The sequence below is a fragment of the Daphnia pulicaria genome, chromosome 1 (assembly GCF_021234035.1).
Source record: "Daphnia pulicaria isolate SC F1-1A chromosome 1, SC_F0-13Bv2, whole genome shotgun sequence".
NCBI classification, from domain to species: domain Eukaryota; kingdom Metazoa; phylum Arthropoda; class Branchiopoda; order Diplostraca; family Daphniidae; genus Daphnia; species Daphnia pulicaria.
Genome location: NC_060913.1, coordinates 327,452 through 352,408, shown reverse-complemented (window position 1 = coordinate 352,408; position 24,957 = coordinate 327,452). Strand labels below are relative to the sequence as shown.

Here is a 24,957-nt window from a genome sequence, read left to right as displayed (position 1 = left end):
AAAATTAAAAGACGAGATGCCCCGTTGAAGGGGCACTTCGCTCCATGTATGGGGGCATAAAAGCCCATGTTATTCTTATGGACTAACAGTCCAAGGGACGGTACATCAGTTAAAAGAATAAATAAAGAAAGAAAGTTAAGATTCAAAAGTATATTCTTGGTGGAAATGATAACGATACAAAAGTTATTTAAAAATCACAAATTAAAATGGCCACGACATCAAGATCATTAACATAACTAAGAACATTGGCCGTGATGTGGTTCTCTGGAACGGGAGTTTGGTCTTTTTGGACTGGAACGGGAGTTTGGCCTTCTTGGACGATGTTATTGTTGGATGCTGGGATTTCTATGAAGATGGGACTGGTGATGAATTAAAAGGACGATCCGTGACGAAAGATGGAGCAAAGTCGAAGTCACCATCGAAGATAAATCTATTAAATGGGACTAGCCCGGCCACTCTAAACCCAGACGTGATGTTTGCTGGTGTTGTTGGTCTAGACAGATTGAATATACAATAAGATCAGAAATAATGAAAAGGATAGAATTTGAATACAAGCAATAGGTCTACCTCGATGATGAACAAAACAAAATCTTTGTCTGACATATCCAGCCAGACTTATTGGCTGATCCAACAGAACCAAGAGGGGCACCATTGAGGAAATATTCCTTAAAATGAACTCTGAAATAAACAGACAAATTTATTAGCAAAAGACCATATTTGAGTTGAAAAAATATTACCGTGGAAAGACAAAGAGTGGTGGAATGGACTTCCCTGTGGTAGATAGGGGAGACCGGGCTATGTGGGACACGGGGCTAAAATGTACAGGGCAATTTTTATATGTACAATTTGTCTTAAAATTACGAAATACATACAGCGTATGTTAAATGATGTTTTATTTATAATATAAAGTTTTTTTCCTGAATTTCCGATTTTTTGTTGAGTTGTATGGGAAAAACAAAAAATGGGAATCGGAAAAAAATTTCCGACGTTTTTTTTCATTTTAGCAATATTTTTTTTTATATTTTTATAAAACCCAGATAGCTGTTTGATAGGGTTTTTTTCCTAGTTTTAGATAATATTAATATTTTATAAAAAATGTGTTCCTAAGTATGTTATATTTTAGTTTATTTGATGTTGTTTGGGTTCGGGTTAAACGGGACATGGAAAACGGGGTAAAACAGGTATTGACAAATCAACGTTATTTCCAGAAAAACGCCCCCTGGCAAACATCAACAAAGGAAAAATAATCCAAAAAACTTTTTTGATAGTATCTCCACTTCTACTTTACAAAATAAATTAAAAGACAGCACTTGTGAAAGGGAAATGAATTTCCTTTTCAGCAGTGCATTACTTAATAAATATAATTAAGCCGTTACAGAAAAATTGATGTTCCATTTTTCCCCCGGCTCTGTTCCGTTTAACCCTAAATTTTTTGTTTTTCGGCATTTTTTCATGTTGGCATTTCATCATATAACTATTAAATTATTCAACGAAAAAAATTAAAAAAAATTGCCAAATGTTAATAAATGCCAGGGAATCATCCATATACTTTTATTTTTTCATAATTCTTATTTTTATTTAAATGGCAGCGAAAAGAAAAAAAATGTCCCACATAGCCCCGGTCTCCCCTACTGCAAGGCAGACGGGGAGGGACAATACATTTTTCTTGTGTAGCGTACTGATAATCCAATCTTCTCATGTCTGTGACACTGTGGTAGTGATTCCATGATTAATGTCACTAGCCCTTTTGACGTAATTTCTAAGGTTGCTTTCTTGTTTGCTTTTGAAAACCTAGAGCGAACAAGAAAGAGTTAACATTGCAACACATATACAGTAAAAATTATAAGTGGAATTACCTTACGATTTTTTTGTTAACCCCCAATGATTGTAGTTGCTTCAGCTTCATCTTTAATTCCAACAGCCAAGAAATTTTTAACATATTTCAAAAGAAAAAATGTGAACCTTCTCACGATCATTCTTTTTATTTTTCTCCCAGTTTTTTTTATACACCAGCATTTTAAGTCCCTGAGTCCCGCGCGTTGACTGATGCGTCGACCTAATCGATCGGAACAGCAACACACGTGTGTATTTTCTTTTCTAAATTTTTTATTCGTTCATTCCTTGAAAGGTGTTTCAGAACAGGTTTATTTTTTTATAAGACGTTTTAACAGAATAAAAACGTCCCAGGGTCTACGTGACTGCATGGATGTGCTTGTCTACGTGACTCTGTGCTGTTGTCTACGTGACGCGGTATCCTAGTATAGCAAAAAGGCCGCGCCCGAGATTATATTCACTCACTCGTGATACTGTTGCTCCAGCAAGCACACAACATCGCAAATAATGCATTTAACAATTTGAAGGAGAGTGTATATGTAGCTATTAGTGCATCTAGGGGACTAGAGAGAACGAAGCCTCTTGTGGATGTAAGAGATTATTTGATCTATATAAGTACTCCAGCATAGCTTATATGTTATAACAGCCGGCGACGGGAAAATATTAGTTAAATATGTAATGCTCCAATATTGCTGTGCTGTGTGTCTATTATAAACGTAGATAGGATAGGATACACGAGATGAATATTACAAAATTCTTTGGGTGTCTTATTGTCGTTTGGGATGAAGTAGCCACAGATTACAATAAAATGGCGGCGACACCTGAAGATCTGCTGATATATAATACTCAGCAGCGTCGCCCTCGCTGATGCTGGACGTCGGCTGGACGTCATCAGCAGCGTTCAGAATAAATGTGCTGTGGGTGTCGAGTTTATATATCATCAGCAAACCCACACGCAGCAGCAATGAAGTTCCTTGGAAATAACTAGGGGAGACCAGACCCATGTTGGACACTGTTCCAAGTTGGACAGTGTCTTAAAAATATAGTAAAAATTGCTTTAAAATTCTAGATTTCACACGAATTGTTCTAGATGTGATGATGCTGGATCCTGTGTAGTTTAATTAATTTCCCGACAGTAGAACGGGAGTTATAGGAGGAAGAAAAAAACACGATAAATTATTGCAAAATTTTCACCCGAATTATTGATCTTGCTCCAAATTTGTTTGAGTAAAAAAATTTGTAAACACACCAGTGTGTAAAACAGTTTGTCCTTTACAATTGTGTGTAAGAAAATTAATTTTAGGTGCTTTGGTGTACCTACAATTAATGAATTTGCGGGGGGCATGATTTTGAGGCCATTTTGGACAGTTCCAAGGGGTAATATTGGACAATAGGTAATATATGGACTTCAGCGCCACCTACATTTTTTTCCCATCTCGCCCCATTTAAAAGTTGTAATTCTTTCCCTTTAAGAAAACTTTTTCAGTTTTAAAGATATAATTTCCAAAATTTGTTTGGGGTTAAACTACATTACCATCTACATTTCCTGATTTTTTCATAATTTTTAATTCATACTATCCCTCTTTTAATACCCTGTCCAACTTGGTACAGGCCCCTGTCTAATGTCACCCCGGATCGGAAAAAAAAACACCGAAAAATGGAAATCAATCTAAGTTCTTAAATTTTAAAGTTACAAATTTTAAAAAAATCAAGGGGGTGGGGGCAAGGCTAAAGAATGACCTTAGCCAAAAAAAAACTCTTTTGCCTAAGGGGATCGGGAGATATGCGGGAAAAACCGCGACTGTCCAAGATGGGTCCGGTCTCCCCTATTCAAAACAGTTGCACATCAATGAATTATATTAGAACTATAAGATATTATATATAAATTTGTGGTTTCAGTTGATGTACGAATATATAAAAAGACGAGATAAACCTGTCCAGCATTTATATATTTTATCCTTCCAGATTGACGGATGTGTATGTCTCTCTCCCACCATCATACAGCAGTTGTATATCCTTTTTTTTTCTTTGTATGTGGAAATAGACGACTGGCCATATCATCCGATTTGCTGGAAATGGGAAACAGAATATAACTGTCCAGCAGCACATATAGAAGCGCAAAAAAAAAATTCTAAATAGAGTTATAAATAAAATAGCGCGTCCACCTGCTGCGGATGCCATTAACCGGAAAAGCGCGCGGAAAGACAGCTGATATGTGCTGTGCGTTTTGTGTAAATATAAAAAGCAACCGCCACCATTTTTGTGTGTATATATCTAGCCTATATACAGCATGTATAGATACCTAAAAATAAAATAAAATAAAGTGCTGCTGTTTTGCGCATCAAACAGCACAACCGCGCGGAAAGGAATTTATTTTTCATAGGCCGCCGCGCACGTATAAATAGTATATACAACAAGAATATATATAAACGGGGGAAATATAATCTAACTTTATTCGTTTAAATAAAAATGTGGTCGTCGCACTGGCGGTTTATATTATATACAGACCGTTGCCGCATAGCTACATGTGGCTATACACATCCACTTACAGCAACAACATCACCTTCGCACTCTTTGACTTTTCATTGCATTGCTATTATACACGTAATATAGAAGAAAATTCCTTATTTTTTTAATTTTTCCGTAATATATAGCCTAGAAGTGTTATCTATGCCGAATCAAATCCGCCATTTTCATCTATAGGCAAATTCAAAAGCTGCGTGTATTATAATTGCCTGTCGTCCGTTTGCTGGTATGTTAGTTGAAACTAATAAATTTACCCGCAAGCGCTATAATATGTAGCGGCTATAAAACCTGTTTAGACGAAGAGTACTAACGCGCGGGACCCGATTGAACTATTAGGTGTTTATACTATAAAACGCATAGCGCCCCCGCATATACAGCTTGTAACATAAATTTGCGGGATATTTATATTTGCTTGAACGCTGCTGTATAGACTATTCGCGTGGATTCCAATTGGACTGTCTCAGCACCCTCACAGCTATCGGAAATAGATGGAATCATTTATACAACGCAGCAGCAACTTTTGCGAGTTGAATATAATGCAAGTGCAAGATTAATTACGATGGCGAACTGATAAATGTTGATGCTGGCGTATAGGCTATCGTTTATCCTAGATATTCGGGTGATAGGCCCTAAGCGTGCAATATATCTATACGACCAAGATCTACAACTTGATTTATTAATGATATTTTATCCCCATCTATATTGGATTATATACTTGAACAATTTGAAGAACACATCGGCAGTCACACAATCAGCCAAATTCAAACGTGGGGATTTTTTGGCGCCATTTTGGTAGGTTAGAATTCATTAAAAAAATTAATCAAAGAGAGTTTACATCTTAGATTCATGTTTAATAGTACTATATACGGTACTTTGGGTAGTTAAATAATAGGGTATAGATACCTTTTCTGTTTTTCATGTTGTTTCTTTTTTATAAAGAAATAAGTATTTGGCTCACTGTTTCCTAATCACATATATATAGGCCTAATGATTCGACGGAAAAAGTAGGTGGATATCGTTCTTGGGCCAATGTTTGTGCGCCTTCCATGTTGCCCCAGCAGAGTCAACAGGACCACCCACACACCCTTTTGGACAGGCAATTCAAATTAAAGTATATTTCTTCAACTTCTGTTTATTGAAATCAAAGAAACAACTTTGTTAGACCTTCCTGCTGCTGCACCTTCCTGAATTAAATGGGGGAAAAACAGCATGAAACTAAACTTCCATTCAAATTCTGTACAAATTATATAATATACAGCCTATTATATATATATATACGTCGAGCTTGTTATACAAATAAAATACTTTGTTCAGCAGTTGCAGTGTTGCACAGCAACTTTTGAGAGCAAGAATATAGAAAAAAGGATAAATATATCTACAGGAAATGTGTGTTACGTATAGGCTAAAGAATACCTCCCCCATTCCTTATATAAGAATCACAAAAAAAAGTTGAATAAGTCATCCAGCACGCTCGGCTGAGTTTGACTCTTATATTCTCTCATACTCTTATAACTCTTATATTCAGGGATATAGCTACTTCGCAAATTAAATGAGCGGCAAAAATTCTGCGCGCTTAATAATTCTCTTTAGATTTTATTAAATAGATGATGGTTGCACTGTAGTTATATACATGGCCTGGACGCACGTCTTTTAGATTGATGAGATATATAGCTAATGTGCGGCGCGTGGGCAATAATGGTTGAATATAAAACATATACATATATATTTTTATGTTATCCTATTATATTGATGCATGTCGAAAACTTTGGTTGAAAAAGTTGGTATCTGTTACTAGTACTTTATACATATACACGGCAACACAAGACTCGTTTTTGTTCCTCTACATGTACATAAAGTTGATGGAACATCGCAGAGTTTCAAAGATCTTCTGGTCTCTTTGATATAGCCCAGAACTATAGAAAATGTAGTATACTGCTGCTGCTGATGCTGCATGCTGTTCTTATATTAATAGACAACCACATTGAACTATCGATCTTTTATATAAATATACTCTTTCTCTCTACATGGATAGCGCTCGTCTAGTTTTACTAGAATCTTTATGATGCTCGTCCCCCATTCACGCCAAAATACACGTGCTATACAAAGTCGCATTGTCCGCTGTATAGGACAATACTGCGGGACTCTATATATACGTAGATATATTCACAGTTTCTATATATAGACTATAGCTAGATATAGGATATGCTATAATACACATGTATATATTCTCCGCATTATGCTAAGAATATTCTCTCTGGACGTGCAAACTTGAAATGTAAATAGAGCTGATCAACTTGCGTTTAACTTGCATTATAGACGGGCGTCTAATCTTGTATATGACTCCTCACTGCTGCGCCCTACACATATTCGTTCATTTGCATGTAGATTGAAATCCTGAATTGCTGGCCCATTTTCATATCTTAACTGTTATCCTGGACATTGATTATGCATGGAATATGACCACTGTTGGATCTAATAGAGCTGATGGCCATTTATATACAGCATTTATATGCGCTTTGTTGAACAGTGTGCTGCTATATATTACCTCTGGATTTTTAAACAGCTGACCATCCTCCGCGCATTTCTGATGCCGCGGTCAGATTTCAAATGGACGGCTATTACACATTATATAGGGCGGAATATCTCTCTCCAGTCATGGAGATATGGCGAGTGATGGGACCAAAAAACAGAAGAGTAGGTATAATAACGAGTAGGTACGTAGATGACGCAACTCTCTCCCGGTATTATACATATATGATATCAAAAGACAACAGCGGAGATCGATAATATTACAATTCGCCGTATATTATAACTCATCCGTCTACTTTGATGCTGCTTCACACACAACGAAGTTATTATTACTTATGGAGAAACAGTGCTGGGGGTTGAGCGGGCGGGATATATATGTATGCATAGATGCAAACTACTCTATGTACTAATATAACAGCTATTATAATAGCTGTGCACCAGCAGCAAAAGAGGATACATAGAAAAGGGAGAAAGCTATATTATATGATATCTTTGAGCCCACAGCTCTCCGCATAGACCTTCCAATTGAAAATCCCGGCGTTTTGTAGTTTTAGCAAAGTAATAGGCCTACAGAATAAATCTTCTGCCCGGCAGCACAGCAGCGCATAGCAAATGTGCATAGCTGGGCTAACATCGCGCATTTATACACACATTGAGCGGCACGAAAGAGACATGTAGAAGAATGATGCTGATTGACTCTCTCTCTCTGCTGATGCGCTTTCCATATATATAGAAATTTTATTCTCCGTTTTTTCGGCGTTTTTTTTTCAGTCCAGCAGCCGCGCAACGGGCGTGGTGGCGGTGGTGATGTCTAAACTTTTTCTTCTTTTCCGCACCAACACTCATCCCAGAAGCCGCAGCAGCACTCTGCGATGTGAGAGAGAGATAGGCCTACATCCAATTTGTTCTTCGTGTACATATATAGTTTTTTTTTCTCTTTCTATTAGAAAACTTTTTCTTTTTTTCGGGATGTTTAGACGCACAGCAATTGGACCATAGCCAAGTGGAACTATAAACGACGACGGGAAACCCCCTTCTTCAGAACAAATTGATTCAAGCGCTAATTGGTGTTGTTGGATATGTACACACAGTTCAGAGAGATAGATAGAGAGTCTCTCTGCTCTTCTGTTTTATCACTATTTGGTCTGGCGGGAGTTAGAAAAGCCCATTTTGGGATCAAATCAACATACGCATATACGCGGTGCGGTAGATAACAAGAGGCTGATTGCCCAACCCCATCGAGATTAAAGTCTGAGCGAATTCCGTTTTCTTTCTTTTTTCCATTTCCAGAGGTTTGATATTGATCATTATTATTGTACACGGACAAATTGAAACAAATGATGTAATAGCTTTTATTCCTGCCCAAGGCCAACAACTTTTCAAGTAGACCTCTGCCTAAAATGATATCGCAAAAAGGGTGCTCAATTATTGAAATGGCGATGAACAATTGATTGGAACCTTCATCAATTATTTCGGTCTTGAGATGACGTAGTTTACTTCATATCCTGGCAAAGTTGAAATTCGCCTTGATAGGTCAGTGAATAATAGACATCCCGATCGATATACACCCTTATAGTTTATTTAAGCTAGATTTGATTATGTATTTTCACCAAGGCTGGTCCCCACACATGTTCAAATCCAGCTTGCTGAAAAAAAATTGACGACAATTCAAATATTTAAACAGTAATCAAATATCAAATAGATAAAATTTTTCTTTTATACAATGATTTTTATTTATTTTTTTGTGTGTACGATTTATCTGGAAATCAACCGTTTAAATTTTTAAAAAACAAAAATCCAGAATTCCGGATAATAATATAAGATCTGCATATAATTCAAACAGGCAACGCCGACGGTGTTCTTGTGTTATTGTGTCTACACAACAGACTCTTGTTTTTTTCTTCCTTACTGGATGCCTGGATGGTGTAGCTGCCTTCTTGCTAAGTCTGTGATTATCGTACATGTAGGTTTGCAGACCGGAAAAATATAAAAATTCGTGGAAAGAAAAGGAAAAACGGTGGCTGTGGGTTTCGATAGGGCTACTGTGTTTTGACATGGAAGCTTGGTCCGATCTGGCTACTGCTTTAGACGAAAGTTCTGTTTTACTTGGCCGGACCAGGTGTGTCAGCAATATTATAATTAACCAAAACTTCGCTACCCCGGCGTCGAAGCAAATTAAAAATAAAGGTTTCTGCCGCCGCAGAACCAAGTCAACGGGAAACATCATAGGTAAGTTTGACTGTTGCTTTTTGAAATCTGGTTTTGTGTGTGCTCGACTTCATTGTCGGTTGTTGCTGTGCAGACAAAGCTGGGCAGCATTCCAGCAGCAACAGCGAAGGAGAGATGGAAGACTTCCAGGAACAAGCACAGTCTAGCGTGCAGCAGGTATTAGGACAAGTTGTTGAGGGGCCCGTCATTCTGTATTTTTCCTGTTGCTAATAATCGTTCTAATCCTTTTCTCAGACTGAAACAGATGAGGGTAGCATCAAAGACAAAATGACCATCGCTGCTCTGCCTTCTGGGCTGCCATTTGCAATCCCGTGCTTGCAGAATGCTTTGTTTGGAACCCCTGCTAGTCCCTCCAGATCAATAGTAGTCAAGACTGTAGGGCAGCCGCTGAGTGTTGCAGAATCTGACTCTCTCAATGAGACAGCTTCCCCCATGAGGCCTCATACAAGAAGGCAATCCAAAGCAGTGGGTTTTGATTGCCAGCTTCTCTCATGTGCTTTTATGTTGTCTCATTGCAGGAAGCGGAGATTTAAGAGGATGGCTGTTGACCCTGAGCCTGTGGTCCAAGCTGGATTGGAGTTGGATGAAGCAAACAGCCAACAGAATCTCTGCTTGGCCGGGCAGCAGAAAAGCTTTTCTTTCTCAACATTTGCTTCCTCGTCCATATTTGCCAAACCCAGACAGAGAAAAGTCAAGAAGAAGCCAGTCAATGTACAAAAGTATGTTATTATACAAGAGTAATCCTAATCCATAAAACATCCATTCCGTTTCTTTTATCTAAGATTAATACTTACCATTTGTCTTTTCTTTCTTTTCCCACCCAAAAGAATACCAAACATAGTAATTGGTAAACGAAAGAGGAATGTGCGGGAGAGGAGTATTGAATGCGAGTTGGAGAAAATCAGCCTCAACTCGTCGCCTGAAACAGGCGCCGCATCCAATTTGTCAGCTGCCTGCTGCAGCGACGCCTCTCTTATTGTCGGTCATTTAAATAACGACTCGATGGATCTGGACATGAAGCAACTGTAATTGGGCCATTCTCTTGGAAATGGAACATAATTTTCACGATTATAAACGATTATTTCTTCCGAAATTGTAGCGAGCAGGTGAGCAGCAGCAGTGTCAGCGGCTCGGAGAGCGATCCCGGTTTTTATACCTATGACGACGGACGTGAAGCGGACGACGAGCAGAGCGACTGGTACCAGGAAAACGGACCGACCTGGGGTGTACCTGGCAATCCGTGGTGGGAGAGAGACGGTCCTCAGCGTCAATTCCGTTTCCGTGCGGCCGGGGCCGTGGGCGGTGCCGTTGAAGAGCTGGAAGCCGACGACACGGACCAGGACGACGCCGCCGGAGAGGAGAAAAAATTCCAGCAGCTCCTTAAAGGATCGTGGCAGCATTTAAGCGACGAAGCTAAAGACGCTTACCGACTCCGCATGCAGAAGCTTCGTGATCGAATTGTAACGCAATTTACCCGGAAAGAAAAAAAATCTTTCTGGATCCGTATAACTTCATTTCCTTTTTCTCCCTTTTTTTAGCCTGGACGCGAGATCAGAGCTGGCCGACGGCATTTGGGAGCTCAACGCGGACCCTCGTTTAGTATATTAACTTCGGCCAACGAGAAACTTTCACGATTTCTCCAGGATCCGGCCCAGAGCGAATTGCGTCTGCATCCCATGCAAAAGAGCGAGCGCGATCAATTGAGCCGTTTGGCCTCGCTCTATTCGCTGCAAATGCTCAGCGAAGGAGCCAGAGGTCTCAAGTGTCCCGTACTCAAAAAGACCAGGTCAGTTTAAAAGTTTTACGACGCGTCGATTTAAAAATAAAAACTCAATTTGTTCGTTTCCTTACAGCAACACGATGCAGGCAGTGCGGATCGACATGGATCGTTCGCCTTCGCTGTGGAGTGACTACAAACGCCAAAGAAAGACTCCGCCCGCTTCCGTCACGTCCGAGAGTGAGATTCCATTTCCCACATTAAACTCCTTTGGTAGAATAATATCCGTTTACCTGCAGGCACATTAGATGAAGCCCCTCCCATCGACGAGAAGAACATCGGAAGTCAAATCTTAAAGTGCATGGGCTGGACCCCGGGCAGTGGCTTAGGGCCTCAAGGAGCTGGAAGGACATCTCCAGTCGGAGCAGTCGTTCGACCAAAGTATTTAGGTACGTTTTAGATTACATCAACTCACTTCAATTTGATTTCTTTTAAAAGCAGAGAGGCTTATAACTTTTTCTTTTGACAGGTTTAGGACATGGATCAAAATCTAACGATGTGACTGCCGAGGAATCGTCTTCCGTCGAAACGGCCTCGGTGGCTATGTTAATGTAAATTTGAACGTGTCGACCTGATAATAAGGAAATTGCCACGATTCTTTTGCACATCGGTTACCGAAGGCTCTTCATGTTTGAACGCTGGTCGGTGGAATTAGTCTCCGACAAATAACCGTCAATAAATTGTATTGCTTATCTCTCTTCTTTTTTCCCGTGTATGCATGTTACAGTTCGCTGATCGAAATTTAAAAAATCAAGTCACTTTAAACAACATGTCGAGTGTCAATTCATTTCTGTTGGGTTTTATCTTCTCAACTGGAACAGCTGACTCGGAGTGAGCAAGCCCAGTCGGGCGGGGGATTCGAAAAGCCTAAAGATTCCGCTTCGTCGTCTTTGTCGTAAGGTTTGCTCAACACTTTGGACAGCAGGTGGGTCAGGTGGAAATCGTCTTTCTCCGCCTGGCGAATGGCCGCCTCAGCCATCCAGTTACGGAGCACGTACCGAGGATTAACACCGTTCATGACTCTGCAGCGCTCCTCGTCCGATATTCCCGTTTCTTGAATGATTTTTTGATACAGACTGATGAATTCACTGAAGCTGGGATGGGTCGTTATGGAATGCAGGGCCCAATGTTCTTCACCGAGCTCGATGTTGTCCAAATGAATAGCACCCAATTGTCGAAAGGTTTGCGTGAAATCGGCCCGTCGCTGTTGCATCATGTCCAGAAGGAGTTGGACAAGTTTGTCTTCATCTTTTGCTGCCTTGGAGAGTCCTAACTTGCGTCTGAAGATCGAGATAAAATTCTGCTGGTAAATTTCGTCAAATCGGCCGATGGTGGCTGCAGCTTCTTTTTGTTCTTCGGCGGATAGCAGCGGCTGGAGGGCGTCAGCCAAACGGGCCATATTCCATTTGAATATTTTCGGCTGGTTCAGGTACGAGTAGCGACCCTCATCGTCACTGTGATTGGGTACAAACGATGGATTGTACGAATCCAGAAATCCGAAAGGGCCGTAATCAATGGTAATGGAAAGTAGACTCATGTTGTCCGTGTTCAGAACTCTTCAATGCAAAAATGAGATTTTAATTACATGATTTTTCACGTGATGTACATTTATATTTTAAAGATATTTACCCATGCGTGAAACCATGGGCCATCCACAGGGAAACCAACGCTGTCGATTGTTCCAAGACTGTTTCCAAAAATTTCAGGTAATTCCCTTGTGGAATCGTGGGCATGTAATGTTCGATTGTGAAGTCAACAACTTGCTTCAAGTTTTTGATTTCCTTCTCTCTAATCAAATTAGGGAGGTAATTAATAACATTTTTGGAAATTGTTTGTGTCGCTCAAGTCTAACCTTGTTAATATTTCTAATGATCCGATCCGGAACCAAGTAGGAGCGAGCCTAAGAACAACTGCTGTCGGCTCGTATTTCATCCTTCCATTGTAAAATTGGTCGCGAACGACCATGTCTTTGCTAACGACGATTGCAGCAGCCCTGGAAGTAGGAATACCTATTATTTACGACCAATGGATTGAGTTATTATTTGGTTATTGTAATTGATTATTTTAACCAATGAGAAACTGGGACAGGTGTTTACCTAATGCATGCATTGCTTCTGAACATAAATATTCTCTGATGGACGATCTCAAAACAGCGCGCCCATCTCCATTTCTAGAGTAGGGGGTTTTGCCAGCACCTTTAAGTTGCAATTCCCAACGGTTTCCTTTGCTTGAAAATGAAAAAGCCTTCCATTAATTAGCAATTCTTCGTAAAGAAGTAACTTTAATAAAAAACAAATTACCTGTTGACATATTCACCAAGTGTTATTGCTCTGCCATTGCCAAGTTGATCTGCCCAGTAGCCAAATTGATAACCACCATATCGATGAGCAATTGTTACTGAGCCAGGTAGCAACTCGTTGCCAGCAATAAACTTAGCGAAAACTGGATTGGCTTCTTCAATAGGATTCAGGTCTAGAATGTTTTCTAATACATCATGAGAAGCAGAAACCAACTGCAATTGTGTCTTGAGTGGTGTTGGAGTTGCATGAGAAAAAACACAGCCTGGTACTCTTCTTATGTAATTTTCTTTAATAGGATCAATTGGGAATTGAACTAATAGGTTTGGCTGAGTGAAACTCCACTCAGACAAAGATTTCATTCTTTTGCACTGATTAATAGTAGAGATAGAATATTTTTCAAACAAAGCAGGAAAAGACCAAAGTGCTCTTGAACACTTAGATGAAGTAGATCCAATCACTACAAAGGAAATGGAAAATAAAGTTGTATATATTAGGAAAAGAGACATTTACTATAAAGATAACGAAAAGATCCGGTTTTTGCTATTTCATGACTATAAGGTCTTGCATATAAAACTAGCTTTGTTACATAACTGATACACTTGAACAAATGTAGACGCGTTACTTTATCTTTTTATTTATTCCTTAAAAATATTCTGCGACTGTAAACTGTCACTCATTTACGTCACATTCAGACGACGGCGCTTATCATTTGTTTCATGTCATTTTGTTTTGGACGATGAGCCTTAGGCTATGTTACCTCTTTTTAAAACCATACTTTTTTCGTTCATAAAACAAATCTGTTTTAGCACTCCCCAAATTAACAATCTTTGGGCATCCATCTCTCTAGAAAGAAAAAAATAAATTGTTCAATTATAAATGGCTTTTGATATAACTTTAGTTTTTAAAGAACTAAATAATAAATTTTAAAAATATTACTTGGACTATACAATACACACACACACACATACATCTTTTTCCTGAATCGTGCATTCTTTACAATAATATGCATCGCTAACACCTGGTCCTCCACAGATCACACACCGTCCTTGGTATGACCCATAGTTACATTCATCACAGATTCGTACTAAAGTACAGGGTCTTACTGTAGGCTACTCTTACTAATGAATCGCAGATGACGCATTTTCCATCACACTTCTCACACAGCCGGCCAATAGCTAAATGTTTAAAAGTAGACGTTAATCACGTTAATAATGGCTAACAACAAACGTATAGAATTTCATGTTCAAATATAAACCGACTCCTGGTTGTTTCCGACAAAATATTAAATTTGGGTGTCTTGGGTGATGCTTCGCCATAGATAATGTTTTTAATATGTCGTTTAAAACATTTGGTTAAAAACAGGATACGCATTTACCATATGTGTATACTGTAAAAACGCCAATGAGCTATTTGCTATGTAAACCTATTAACCTTTAGGCTTTAGCGGCTCAATGACGAGTTCTGTGGCCCCATTATGCTTTGGCTAACTGCCAGATAGGAAAAAAATCGATGATAATTGATAAACAGATGCAGCGATAGCATGTTAAATTGATAACCATAAATGGGTCTGTTTAAAAAATTGCAGGAATCCGGACAGGAATGAAAACAAAAATTCTGCGCCCCTGGGTGGGCTCGAACCACCAGCCTTCCGGTTAACAGCCGAACGCGCTAGCCAATTGCGCCACAGAGGCTTGAAAACAAGCGATACTTTAAAAGACAAAATCTTTTTTATTAAATTTTTGTATTTACTGGGTAACATTTACGTTGCAACCGATATGTAAAAGTTTACATGTACAAGTACAGTCTATCAACCTATGAAATATTAATAGCCAACAAAATGTACAGGGAAATATGAGTAATGTTATAATATTACTTATTCAAATCTTACTTCTTACCATCTTACCAGTTAAACATCAACAAAATATAAATATAAGACCAATCATTGGAAGAAATCGCGCGTCTACCCAATTTTATTCATATTTAATTTAATGTTAACGCCATTATTGGTAAGCCTGACTAGCTCAGTCGGTAGAGCATGAGACTCTTAATCTCAGGGTCGGGGGTTCGAGCCCCCCGTTGGGCGTTTCTTATTTTTAGAAATTGACCACGCTTACCCACGCAATGGTTACGCTTTTCCCTAATTGTTAATCTAATAATTAAGTTATTCTTCTATATTTTCATTAATTTTGCATAGCCCTTATCCCTTACTCCCTTATTCATTTTCCCGCTTCTTTTTCCATCTTAACGCATTTCCCAAATAGTCATGTTATGTTTACCTGTTGCATTCATCAACAAGTGGGTCATGAAACTGATGTTCGGTAACTGAACTTGTGGTTAATATGAGTTATCCAGGAACTTGTTAAAACTGGGAATGACAATGAACGATGACCGAACATAATCTCTCAATGAAGAAGTGTGTAACAATAAACTATGTTGATTAGTCTTAGTCTATATTTACAGACCTACTTATATATAAAATTATGGTTGATTTTTATTCTGAAAAACTAAAGAAACTCAAACAGAGGAAACAACAAACTAAGTAAGCGACTTTCGAGCTGACATCAATTTTGACAGGAGATCTTTGATTCTCGTGAATTTGGAATGGCCTTCATTCTTTGATTATTAGGAAATAACGGATTCAACATTCATCATGTATTCTATATATCGTCAAATTCAGACTTGGTTAGATATCGGCACATTGAACAAAAAACCCCAAAACAGAGAAAAGAATATTAGTCACACAAGAAAAAACAAGTTGTGATTTTTCAACAATAAAAACGAATATTAAATGTTTGTTTTCGCATGAAGACCAAGGACTGAATTTACTTCTTCCTACTAGAAGCTCTTTTGCCAATTGCTTTCACTTTTTTCGCCGCTGGAAGATTATCGTTGTCAATGCTACACTCGAGAGCTTCTTCCTCCTCAATCCTTTTCAAGGTTGAAGCAAATTCTGAAAAGCTATCCTGCGTAATCGTCGACACATCCAGCGGAAGGAATCCCAAAACAACTCGCTGCTTAAGCAAATAATCAAGCTCTTTACAATCTTCTTTAAATTTGGCGCTTTGGGCCAGAAAAAGATGTCGAGATTTGACGATTAGACAACGCGTAGTTTTTCCGGATCCCAATGGTTTAGCTATAGCACTGTGACCGAGCTTCACACAGTTATCCATTACTCCAAAAAATGTATCGGCAAAGTTTCGCGCTTCTTGAATTTGAGTGAATGCAGACTTGACGACCATTTCCTTTTCGGGGGACTGCAAAAAGGCCAGCACTTCCGGAAAATCTTCAGCACCTAGAAATTGTGCTTCCTTTTGCTCCCATGTGAATTTAGGAGGTTGGTGGGATTTCAATTCTGAAATCCTGGCGTCTAGAAGCTCTTGTAGCAGGTCACTGGGTAAATTGAGAAACTGAATCGAAGAAACGAGCTTCTTCAGCAAGTGAGTGTTACTATTAGAATGATCTGCCGGTTGACACAGTCGCTCTACAAAAAAATGGAGCGCATTCGGATCATGGGGTGGCAGCCAAGCGAAGCAATTGACGAGATCCACTATGCAGTCTTCCAACGATTCGTCGTTAGGATCGAAGTTATGAACAACATGGAAACTTAGGTACAATAGACAGTTGACACCGACATGACTTCTTCGACTGATGTGTTCAATATCGATAATCAAATGACATTGCTGCAACATCTTCCACTGGACCGCGTAGGAAAGAAATTCGTTGAGTTTTGCCAGATTTGATGATTCGGAATTTTCTTCAATGCGGATCAGCATGTCGACACACGCAGCCAGCGTAAATCGGTTGAGCAGTGGAGATAACTTGACGTGTGCGAAGAACAATTCAAGGGTTTTTTGGGAAACCATATCGAAACCAGTGAAACTGCCGCGATCATGCAAGGCTTGGGACAAAGCAGCAAAGTGATCCATTTGCTCTGCTGGTTTACAGGCCATTAGGTTGCTGATCAATTCTTCACAGCTTGCCCATCCTAGTAACTGGGATTCAAGCTCAGCTATGAGGCGGGCATCGTCGTCACTGGGAATTCCGATTGTTTCGTTCACCATTATTTCCATCAGTTGAATGGCTTCTTGGCTGGCTTTGAAGCGAAGGCAGAGGTTAAGCATCCGGAAGATTCTTGGTCCCGTTTTGATCCATTCTGAAGACAGCGATAAGACTTTCGTCAACATAAGCGACGACTCCGTCAATGGTTCACGCTCCATCCTTTCCAGCACGTGATCAAAGCGATGGCGCACATCGAAATAAAAAGACTTGCTTTTGGGCCAAAGAATAAAGACGGACTGATTGTACCAACGGGTGATGGTTAAACTGTTGCTGTCCGGATGATTTATTATTTCTTCTCGATCAGGCTTAGAACCCGCTTTAAAAACAGAGCCAACGAACTGAGTCTGAGATTCGATTTCTAGTCCTTGGAACTGAGCAGCTAAGTTGTCCACGCCCATCCAATGGCTAACTGTGTAGGCAATGCGTTGAATTTGATTTATCTTCTTACTTGGCCTCGAACGGACATCCGATGAACTACTTTCCAGTTTGAAGTCGGTGGGTTGAGTAGATCCGGTCACTTTTCGGGTGAGCAGTGCTAAATAAACCTCCAGCAGGCCATGGGAACGCATCAGATGAGCAACAGAACGATCCTGACCCTTAAGCATGCCGAAGGAGTGATATTTTGCGTCATATCTGTGTTCTAGGCCTATCACCAGCATTTTCGGAGCTCCTTCTTGATCCCTTTGTTCAGCCCAGCATTGAAAGTCTTTCCTAATTTTTGTCAAGGCAACGAGGAAGGACGAAATGTCTGGTAGGGGTGGATAAAATACAACAGCAGGGGAATTCCACTTAATGTGAAATATGAGCTCGATTCTGTAACCTTTCGAAACTGGCGTCATTTCCAGCTCACTGTCGGCATGTACAACAGACATATAGAAGTTTCGATGACTGTCTGAGGAGTGGTCGAACACTTGAGTGTTTTGATGATGCTGAATGGTAAGTAAGCCACCTTCATGGCCTCCTTCAACTGGAACTTGTAAAACTATTGTCGCGAAATGTCCTATTAACATAAAATCAGAACTACAGTTAATGGAAAACATATTTTAAAAAATTTCTTTTTTAAACCTGGATCTTGCATCAAATAACGATGACGAACGTAATGTCCTCCGGCCTGATAGATCACCATTTCTTTGAAGCATGCCTCAGCACCGATAGTATCGACATCGATTCTGGACCGTTTAAGAGTAATTTCCATCAAAGACTGTATTGTCTCGTAGAATGGATTTTTCAGTGAAAGAATCTGAATTTTCTCAGCATCAATTTTCCAAGATGTTCGCAAAAGTGGTTGAACAAAATTATGCAATCCATATCCAAATGATGTGGGAGCAGCCGAAAATTTCAACCTCTCTGCATCCTGAGTTACCAAGTGACACACATAATCAATTAATTAGCACAGAATGTAATTAAAAATATAGAAAATCTTCCTTACCAGAAGTGACACAGGTACATGAACATCACCAACTTCTGTGACATTAATAATGTTGGGTAATCTGCTGTCTGATGAATCAAGCATTTGGCTAAAAGTGAACTGAAGAGATGAATTGGATGCCATTGAATCTTGAGTCAAATAGCCAATTGCATTGAGCAGTAGTTCTTGGAATGCCATCACATGAACTTCAAAACATGGACCAATCTGATCTAATCAGATAAAAGTTTTAATATATGGGTCAGAAAGATCTAGAAAATACAAAAAAAGTAACAAACCTCATTTGAAATTTAACATTTGATTTGTAAATCAAGCAATAAAACCTGGAAGAGGATTATGTAAGTAAAATGATGAGTTATACTGCAGCGGACGACTTCACAAGTCCAGTTTTAGCTTTTTAGCTTTTCGCCTTTTTCCACTTCCCCTTAAAATTTTCAAATCAATGGCGTTGCCAACTTAGATTTATGGAATAAAAAAATAACTTTCAAATTAAACAAACAATAATAAAAAAAAGAAATTTTTTTATTAATCAACCACTCAGACTCAAGGGCGGATTAACTATTTATTCGTCCATTTAATTAAAAAAAACGCAAAATTTCTGACAAAAAAGAAATAAACAGAATTCACGCGATAATTCGTTCATGTGGACGCGATAATTTAACACGAGTCAGGGTCACAATATAAAAATAGTTTGGGCGAACGAAATTTCTCAGTCTATTATTATTTATAACATGAAAAAAAATCTGAATTTTTATTACTTACGGACGTATCATGTTTACAATGTTAATCCATTTCACGAAGAAATGGGAAAATGTTGTTATGTTTGGTTTATTACCTTAACGAGTGGATTGAACTTTATCAATTCACGGCATCATCTATTGGTTCCGAACTGCTGATGTCTATTCGTGCTGATTGTTAATATTAATTAATTAACCATTTTTGTTAATTGTTAACTGCTGACCCAAACATTCTTGTCTTTCGATTGACTTTGCTCATTTGTTGTAACTTATTGGTTGCAGTGGTCGCCCTTGAAATTAGGACATTCACAGTAGCTATCCAATTATACAAGCAGGTTTTGTAACCGAATTCAAGGGTAAACCCTTTTTTCTGTTCATTTCTGGCTGTTTTTTTTATTGTCTTGTCTAATACATGTAGAGTGGGTTTAGACTATTTACTTTCCGTGAGATCTGACGTTAAGGTGCAAGTGCCGGGAATGCTTATAGCGCTTAAATATGACATTGGAAGGGTACACAGAATTTTTCTGATTATATATTCATGAAAGTGTTCGCTTTATTACGACTGAGATTAAAAAAAGACCATAAGTAAAATTGTAATTACCTCCTGGAAATGCACTAGTATATATTATAGTATAACCCCAGCAAAAAATGTTAGATAATCTGGAGAGAGAAGGAAAAATGTGTAGTTTTTTCTGCAAGCGTGGGATTTGAAGGACACTATTGTAATCGACTCATATTTACTATTTCCTAACAATAATAATAAAACTTAGAGAAAAAAAACAAGATTTTTTATTGCAATTAGAAATACTACAAATACCCTTCAGTTTTTTTAACCATAGAAAGAAATTATTTTGTTTTTATTGCATGTAAAAATAGAATATTAATTAAGGCAATCAAAATCTAATTTTCTTGAATGTCTATGCGCAATTACTGTAATGTTGAACGTAGAAAAAGGGGGGAAAAAGTTCAACAATTAACTCGATGAAATTTCACTTTCTGCTGGGTGACGCAATCAAGCAACTAGTCTTCCGCATTCAATTATGACCCTTCTCCTGTTATTCTGCGGATTCAAAAAATCGTGAAAGTGAGCGGTTAAGGACGTTTCTTGGTTAATATCCCACCTTTTACTCAGGATGTTATTAAAATAATCAATTTGCAGTAGCAGACTCAACCCTTTTCTCGGGATTCCTGATATAACGAGGGTTACAGCCATGGAAACAAATGCTAAATATGAAAATGTAACATTACCTTTCTCGGTATATATTCATCAACGTACTCCTTTCAACTCGGGTTATCCCGTCTATTACCAAGACTCCACCCACTTACCAAAGAATTCGAAGGCTGCATACACCTGAGTCACGGAAAAGTTTTACGAATAGTTCGTTCGTGAGAGCTGCTGCCTGTAGGAGTGTACGAAGGTTAAGGTAGCATTCGAGTATATAAAGCGTTTCGGCGAACAATTCAATTTCAAACCTGTCTTGTGAAGTGGAAGTGGGAAAACGCGGGCAAAAACTTGGCGGATCAGCATGAAGTTCGGTGTAAGTGATCCAACTAAACGATCGTAAAATTAGAAAGAAATTAGAATTAACTCTTTTTACTTTTTATTCGAAAATTTTAAATTGGTTCCTTTGTTTGTTTTTTCTTAATAAGGCTGCAACTCTTCTCTTGCTGGCATACATCTCAATCGCCAATTCTGATTTTATATCACCGTGGACAGCGGGATGGAGCGCCGTAATAGTAACGGGACACCCCGCCGGATACAATGATGGCGGTCATCCGGGTCACTTTGATGACTCTAATGACTCGTCATCTGACATGCTGGACCCTGAAAATTTCCCATCAATCGATGACGAATCGGCGACTTACGCAACTCAATACATTGCGCAGGATGAATTGGGACAGACTAGTTTCGGTTACGCTCATCCCGGTCAGGCTGCCACCAACTACCGCGATGCTTGGGGAAATCAGGTAGGTAATTGGGCGTTCATCAGTCCCGAAGGGCAGAAGATTATCGTCGCTTACATCGCTGATGACCAAGGCTTCCGTGCCTTCTCCGACCATCTACCTGTGGCCCCGTCGTTCATCAATGTGGCACCAACGGAGACACTCGAAGTAGCTGCGGCTCGCGCCCAACACTTGGCCGCTTATCAAATTGTTAAGGACCGTGATGTTCTTTTAATTCCGCCATCAGCCCCAAGTGTCGATTATACCCAGTCTGTGACGGATACACCTGAGGTGAAAATGGCACGAGCGGAATTCATGAAGCTTTTCAACGAGGTCAAGACTGCGCGCGCTGTGTAACATAAGCTATGGCCATACTACTGTAAATGATTGTTATCATTCGTGCATAATTCCATTCCTATCCTATTTTGATGAAGTGTGACAATAATAACGAATTTTTAGAAAGCCCACACTACTGAATTTTCATTTTGATTGCGAAAAAGCATAAATTATTTGCCAATGGTTACCCTTCAATTCATACGCGGTCAGTAGATACAATGAAAATTTTTAAAAATGCACAGCATTTCAAGGACTTTGTAGGCGTGGTATCTTGTTCCTTTTTTTTTCATGCCTTGGACTCAAAGTGAAAGTGAATTTAACAACATGGGTGACATTGTCATGTTCTTTTTAAGAGAACTCTTGGCTAGTAGTTGTTTGTATTGTAATGAAAAACCCGCGTTCAAGGAAAAACAGCCTAGGCAACAAGCAAAACCTGTTCTACTTCGACCCCGGAAGCTATACACTATCTTGATTTTACCTTTTTCTTTTGGAAACAAACTATTAAGTGAACCAGAAGTCCTAAAATTCGCAACGGTCTCTTAGTTGCTAGTTTTCAGTGACTGTCAAAAATCAAGATCGTACCTGTATGGTATTGAGCAATACTGTGTTACACTTTCGGCGACTTTTGTCAGGTAGTAAAGCTGAACTCCCATTTTCATTTCAAGGCGATCGAAGAATTTTTCTACAGGAAACGGCGAAATTTGGACTGCTGGAGGTCTGAATAGATCAGCAATCTTTCAAATAAAAGGGAAATTAACTTAATTATAAAATTCAAGCAAAAGGGGGTCATGACGAAAATTGTGAGTGGAACTTCATCGTGTTGGTACACTTATTTAACCCCATTTTTGTTACCCCAATCAGCCCCAATAAAAAAGGTGACAAGTCTGCTGGTTTTCTTGGTGATCCATTATAAGAAGAACCGCCTCGCTGTTTCCCTCGTAAAGTAGCTGACGGATTAAGATTATTTGGCGTTAGATATACAATTATTAAAAATCATATTTTTAAAATATGATTATAATAATCATTCAACATGGTAAATTTAAATATCCACTTGTTAGATACCGCCATCTGAATATTGATTGTTAGCTATAGTAAAGTGCAAACTAAGAGGTTTAACTATGCATTATGACGTCATGCTATTTTTTTAATTTTTTGGCTTTTACATGTTATTAATTATCACATGGATAATGTTTGCCGTTCTTGATTGACCCCATCACGTTCGACTTGGTATTTCTAATAACTTACTTGTCTGACAATAATTATACACGTATTCAAAGACTGGTAGCTACTGGTAGATAAATACACTATACAAAAAATACAATATGTTTATTACTCGAATACATTAGCCTTACACAAAGAACCTTTCTAAATGAGTTGCGATTGAGATCAGACTTTCAGATGGCATCGGGTGACGGCGCCAGAACAATTTTGGAAATCCATTCCAGGTAATTATTAACGCGCGTGTAAATACCAGGGAGACGAGGAAGAGCACAACCTATGCCTCCACTGACCACGCCTATTGCCACGTGATGGCTCTTGTTTTGAACCATCAGTGGTCCACCGCTATCTCCCTACAAATTCAATTTGAAAAATATTAAATGGTATTATACATCGATCAAATCAATGTTACATTGCAAGAGTCTTTGCCGCCTTCTTCGTAGCCAGCGCACATGGACGTTTCCGAAATGGCCAACACCTTTTTGCCTTCTTCCAGCCACTGCTTGCACTTTTCATTGGCCAAAACGGGAACGTCTACTTTCCTTAATTTGGTAGCGTGACGACCACCTAAAAAAAAATGGAAATTAACTCATTCATAATGAATAAAATAAGTTTTGTAATTTGAATAAAATACTAACCGCTTTTGTCATGACCCCATCCGGCAACGGTGGCCACTGCGCCAGTGTAAGAATTCTTGTCCGGATCCGGCAAACAAATCGGCTTTACTAAATCATTCCAAGCGACTTCTTGTGCTAAATTGATCAAAGCGATGTCGTCTGCTACTTTGCTCTTGGACGGATCGTAAGAAGGATGGTTGACGATTCGATTGATTCGGTACATTTGCGCTTTGTCCGTCAAACTATTGTCATGGGCGCCACGATTCCAAGCGACGCTGACTTGAAATTGGGTAACTTCTTTCCTGATGCAATGGGCAGCTGTCAACACCCATTTCTTGTGGATTAACACCCCTCCGCAGAGGTGCTCGCCACGTAGTCCCACTAAGGAGACCATCCTGATTGGACAAATACACAGTCAGAATCACAATTTACGCAATTTATTTGATCATTTCGTTTACCACGGAAATTCTCCTTCGATAGTCTCCTCGCCGTTGACAATCTTCGCTGTGCGGCTTTTTCCGGCAATGCCGCAATCAACATCGGCCACTTTGAATACACACAAAACATTCGTTATATCAAGTCATGCACTTATGTCACATTAATAAGCTTGAGGAAATTATTTACTGTTAATGAATGCGGAGATACACTGAAGATGGAGAAGAAGAACCGACAGGAGCACGACGAACGGCGGCATTTTAAAAATACGTTATAGTTATTGACAGGAGTGAAAAGCGGACGTATTGACAGGAGCGATTGCAGAGGTGAAACTGTTTGGAATTTGAGTAAAACCCTCCGTCATTTATACTTGCTCCGAAGGGTCGTTCAGAATAATAACAAAAGGGCGACCTTAAAGAACAACAAAGAACTACAAGTGCTATACCTGCTTTGACGCTATACTTCGCACGTGGGTTTGAAAACTAAATATTCAAGGCTCTGCTACCGGTATAATAGATGGGAAAATGTGTGTCGCTACTACCCTGATTATTCGTAAACACGTAATTCCAAGTCAGACACATGCTCTTTCTTTTATTTTCCCTTATTGACAACACATTATAGTTCACCCCATATAATTGCTCAAGTGATCAATTAGGCTACAACAGTAAATTTGGGCATGATAAGGTGACGAAAAAAACGGAATAGTTTGTAACTTCAGAATATCAAAATAAAATGGATAAGACTAATAGAAGGAAATTTTTGAGTCGTTTCAAAAAATTAATTGCGGTCAATAAAGGCTTAACGAAGCTATAAGCAGAGCGCCCTTGCATCGGCATATCGGCATATACATGTGAATGTTCAGAGGGCATCATAATTTAAAGTGATAGAAACAACCTTAGTCTAAATGGTAAACGCATGAGGGCCAACCCTTGACTGAATTCCTCTTATTGAAGGTTGTACGATATTACGTTGTGGCGCATTACCGTCTGCG

General features: G+C 39.1%; 5 protein-coding genes, 1 long non-coding RNA gene and 2 other non-coding genes across 11 annotated transcripts; 3 read left to right on the top strand and 5 right to left on the bottom strand.

Moving 5' to 3' along the window:
• On the bottom strand, positions 1-783 carry LOC124311309. Its single transcript, XR_006909789.1, has 3 exons — positions 738-783; positions 568-678; positions 1-493 (listed from the first exon to the last, which is right to left on the bottom strand). It is a non-coding gene; the product is annotated as an uncharacterized LOC124311309 (long non-coding RNA).
• A 7,980-nt stretch (positions 784-8,763) lies between these two features.
• Positions 8,764-11,662, top strand: LOC124352617 (G patch domain-containing protein 2-like). 2 transcript variants are annotated; one of them, XM_046802163.1, is made up of 10 exons: positions 8,764-9,117; positions 9,191-9,273; positions 9,352-9,569; positions 9,636-9,836; positions 9,945-10,142; positions 10,217-10,577; positions 10,656-10,903; positions 10,971-11,074; positions 11,134-11,283; positions 11,364-11,662. In XM_046802163.1, the coding sequence occupies exons 1-10, from the start codon at positions 8,943-8,945 to the stop codon at positions 11,447-11,449; spliced, it is 1,824 nt and encodes a 607-aa protein (XP_046658119.1). In that variant the 5' UTR covers positions 8,764-8,942; the 3' UTR covers positions 11,450-11,662. The 2 variants fall into 2 exon arrangements, with proteins under 2 accessions (XP_046658119.1, XP_046658126.1); XM_046802170.1 differs by having other exon boundaries at positions 8,765-9,117; positions 11,143-11,283.
• LOC124352629 (protein adenylyltransferase SelO, mitochondrial-like) lies at positions 11,561-14,650 on the bottom strand. 2 transcript variants are annotated; one of them, XM_046802182.1, is made up of 8 exons: positions 14,450-14,650; positions 14,163-14,369; positions 13,952-14,037; positions 13,195-13,651; positions 12,991-13,121; positions 12,747-12,903; positions 12,524-12,682; positions 11,561-12,450 (listed from the first exon to the last, which is right to left on the bottom strand). In XM_046802182.1, the coding sequence occupies exons 2-8, from the start codon at positions 14,201-14,203 to the stop codon at positions 11,703-11,705; spliced, it is 1,779 nt and encodes a 592-aa protein (XP_046658138.1). In that variant the 5' UTR covers positions 14,204-14,369; positions 14,450-14,650; the 3' UTR covers positions 11,561-11,702. The 2 variants fall into 2 exon arrangements, with proteins under 2 accessions (XP_046658138.1, XP_046658148.1); XM_046802192.1 differs by lacking the exons at positions 13,952-14,037; positions 14,163-14,369; positions 14,450-14,650 and adding an exon at positions 13,817-13,918.
• Positions 14,651-14,811: 161 nt separating this feature from the next.
• Positions 14,812-14,885, bottom strand: Trnan-guu. Its single transcript has one exon. It is a non-coding gene; the product is annotated as a tRNA-Asn (tRNA).
• A 319-nt stretch (positions 14,886-15,204) lies between these two features.
• Trnak-cuu lies at positions 15,205-15,277 on the top strand. Its single transcript has one exon. It is a non-coding gene; the product is annotated as a tRNA-Lys (tRNA).
• A 554-nt stretch (positions 15,278-15,831) lies between these two features.
• Positions 15,832-19,097, bottom strand: LOC124352446. 2 transcript variants are annotated; one of them, XM_046802010.1, is made up of 4 exons: positions 18,958-19,097; positions 18,683-18,891; positions 18,319-18,607; positions 15,832-18,253 (listed from the first exon to the last, which is right to left on the bottom strand). In XM_046802010.1, exons 2-4 carry the CDS (start codon positions 18,857-18,859, stop codon positions 16,017-16,019), a joined length of 2,703 nt encoding a protein of 900 aa, XP_046657966.1. In that variant the 5' UTR covers positions 18,860-18,891; positions 18,958-19,097; the 3' UTR covers positions 15,832-16,016. The 2 variants fall into 2 exon arrangements, with proteins under 2 accessions (XP_046657966.1, XP_046657967.1); XM_046802011.1 differs by having other exon boundaries at positions 18,683-18,886.
• A 1,710-nt stretch (positions 19,098-20,807) lies between these two features.
• Positions 20,808-21,827, top strand: LOC124311019. Its single transcript, XM_046775263.1, has 2 exons — positions 20,808-20,954; positions 21,067-21,827. The coding sequence occupies exons 1-2, from the start codon at positions 20,943-20,945 to the stop codon at positions 21,715-21,717; spliced, it is 663 nt and encodes a 220-aa protein (XP_046631219.1). The 5' UTR covers positions 20,808-20,942; the 3' UTR covers positions 21,718-21,827.
• A 1,180-nt stretch (positions 21,828-23,007) lies between these two features.
• Positions 23,008-24,293, bottom strand: LOC124310876 (serine protease 30-like). The gene is made up of 5 exons (XM_046774992.1): positions 24,156-24,293; positions 23,990-24,077; positions 23,553-23,926; positions 23,327-23,481; positions 23,008-23,267 (listed from the first exon to the last, which is right to left on the bottom strand). Exons 1-5 carry the CDS (start codon positions 24,223-24,225, stop codon positions 23,091-23,093), a joined length of 864 nt encoding a protein of 287 aa, XP_046630948.1. The 5' UTR covers positions 24,226-24,293; the 3' UTR covers positions 23,008-23,090.
• Positions 24,294-24,957: the final 664 nt, after the last annotated feature.

Coding starts and splice junctions, on each gene's coding strand:
- LOC124352617 (XM_046802163.1), top strand. CDS start 8,943: ATGGAAGCTTGGTCCGATCTGGCTACTGCTTTAGACGAAAGTTCTGTT. Junction 9,570..9,635: donor ATGAGGCCTCATACAAGAAG/GCAATCCAAAGC, acceptor GTCTCATTGCAG/GAAGCGGAGATTTAAGAGGA. Junction 10,143..10,216: donor GATCTGGACATGAAGCAACT/GTAATTGGGCCA, acceptor CCGAAATTGTAG/CGAGCAGGTGAGCAGCAGCA.
- LOC124310876 (XM_046774992.1), bottom strand. CDS start 24,225: ATGCCGCCGTTCGTCGTGCTCCTGTCGGTTCTTCTTCTCCATCTTCAG. Junction 23,482..23,552: donor ATGGGGTCATGACAAAAGCG/GTTAGTATTTTA, acceptor ATTTTTTTTTAG/GTGGTCGTCACGCTACCAAA. Junction 23,268..23,326: donor GCGGCAAAGACTCTTGCAAT/GTAACATTGATT, acceptor TTGAATTTGTAG/GGAGATAGCGGTGGACCACT.
- LOC124352446 (XM_046802010.1), bottom strand. CDS start 18,859: ATGGCATTCCAAGAACTACTGCTCAATGCAATTGGCTATTTGACTCAA. Junction 18,608..18,682: donor ATGTACCTGTGTCACTTCTG/GTAAGGAAGATT, acceptor TTGGTAACTCAG/GATGCAGAGAGGTTGAAATT. Junction 18,254..18,318: donor TTATTTGATGCAAGATCCAG/GTTTAAAAAAGA, acceptor TTATGTTAATAG/GACATTTCGCGACAATAGTT.
- LOC124352629 (XM_046802182.1), bottom strand. CDS start 14,203: ATGCATATTATTGTAAAGAATGCACGATTCAGGAAAAAGAT. Junction 12,683..12,746: donor TCATTAGAAATATTAACAAG/GTTAGACTTGAG, acceptor TAATTTGATTAG/AGAGAAGGAAATCAAAAACT. Junction 12,451..12,523: donor GCCCATGGTTTCACGCATGG/GTAAATATCTTT, acceptor TTTGCATTGAAG/AGTTCTGAACACGGACAACA.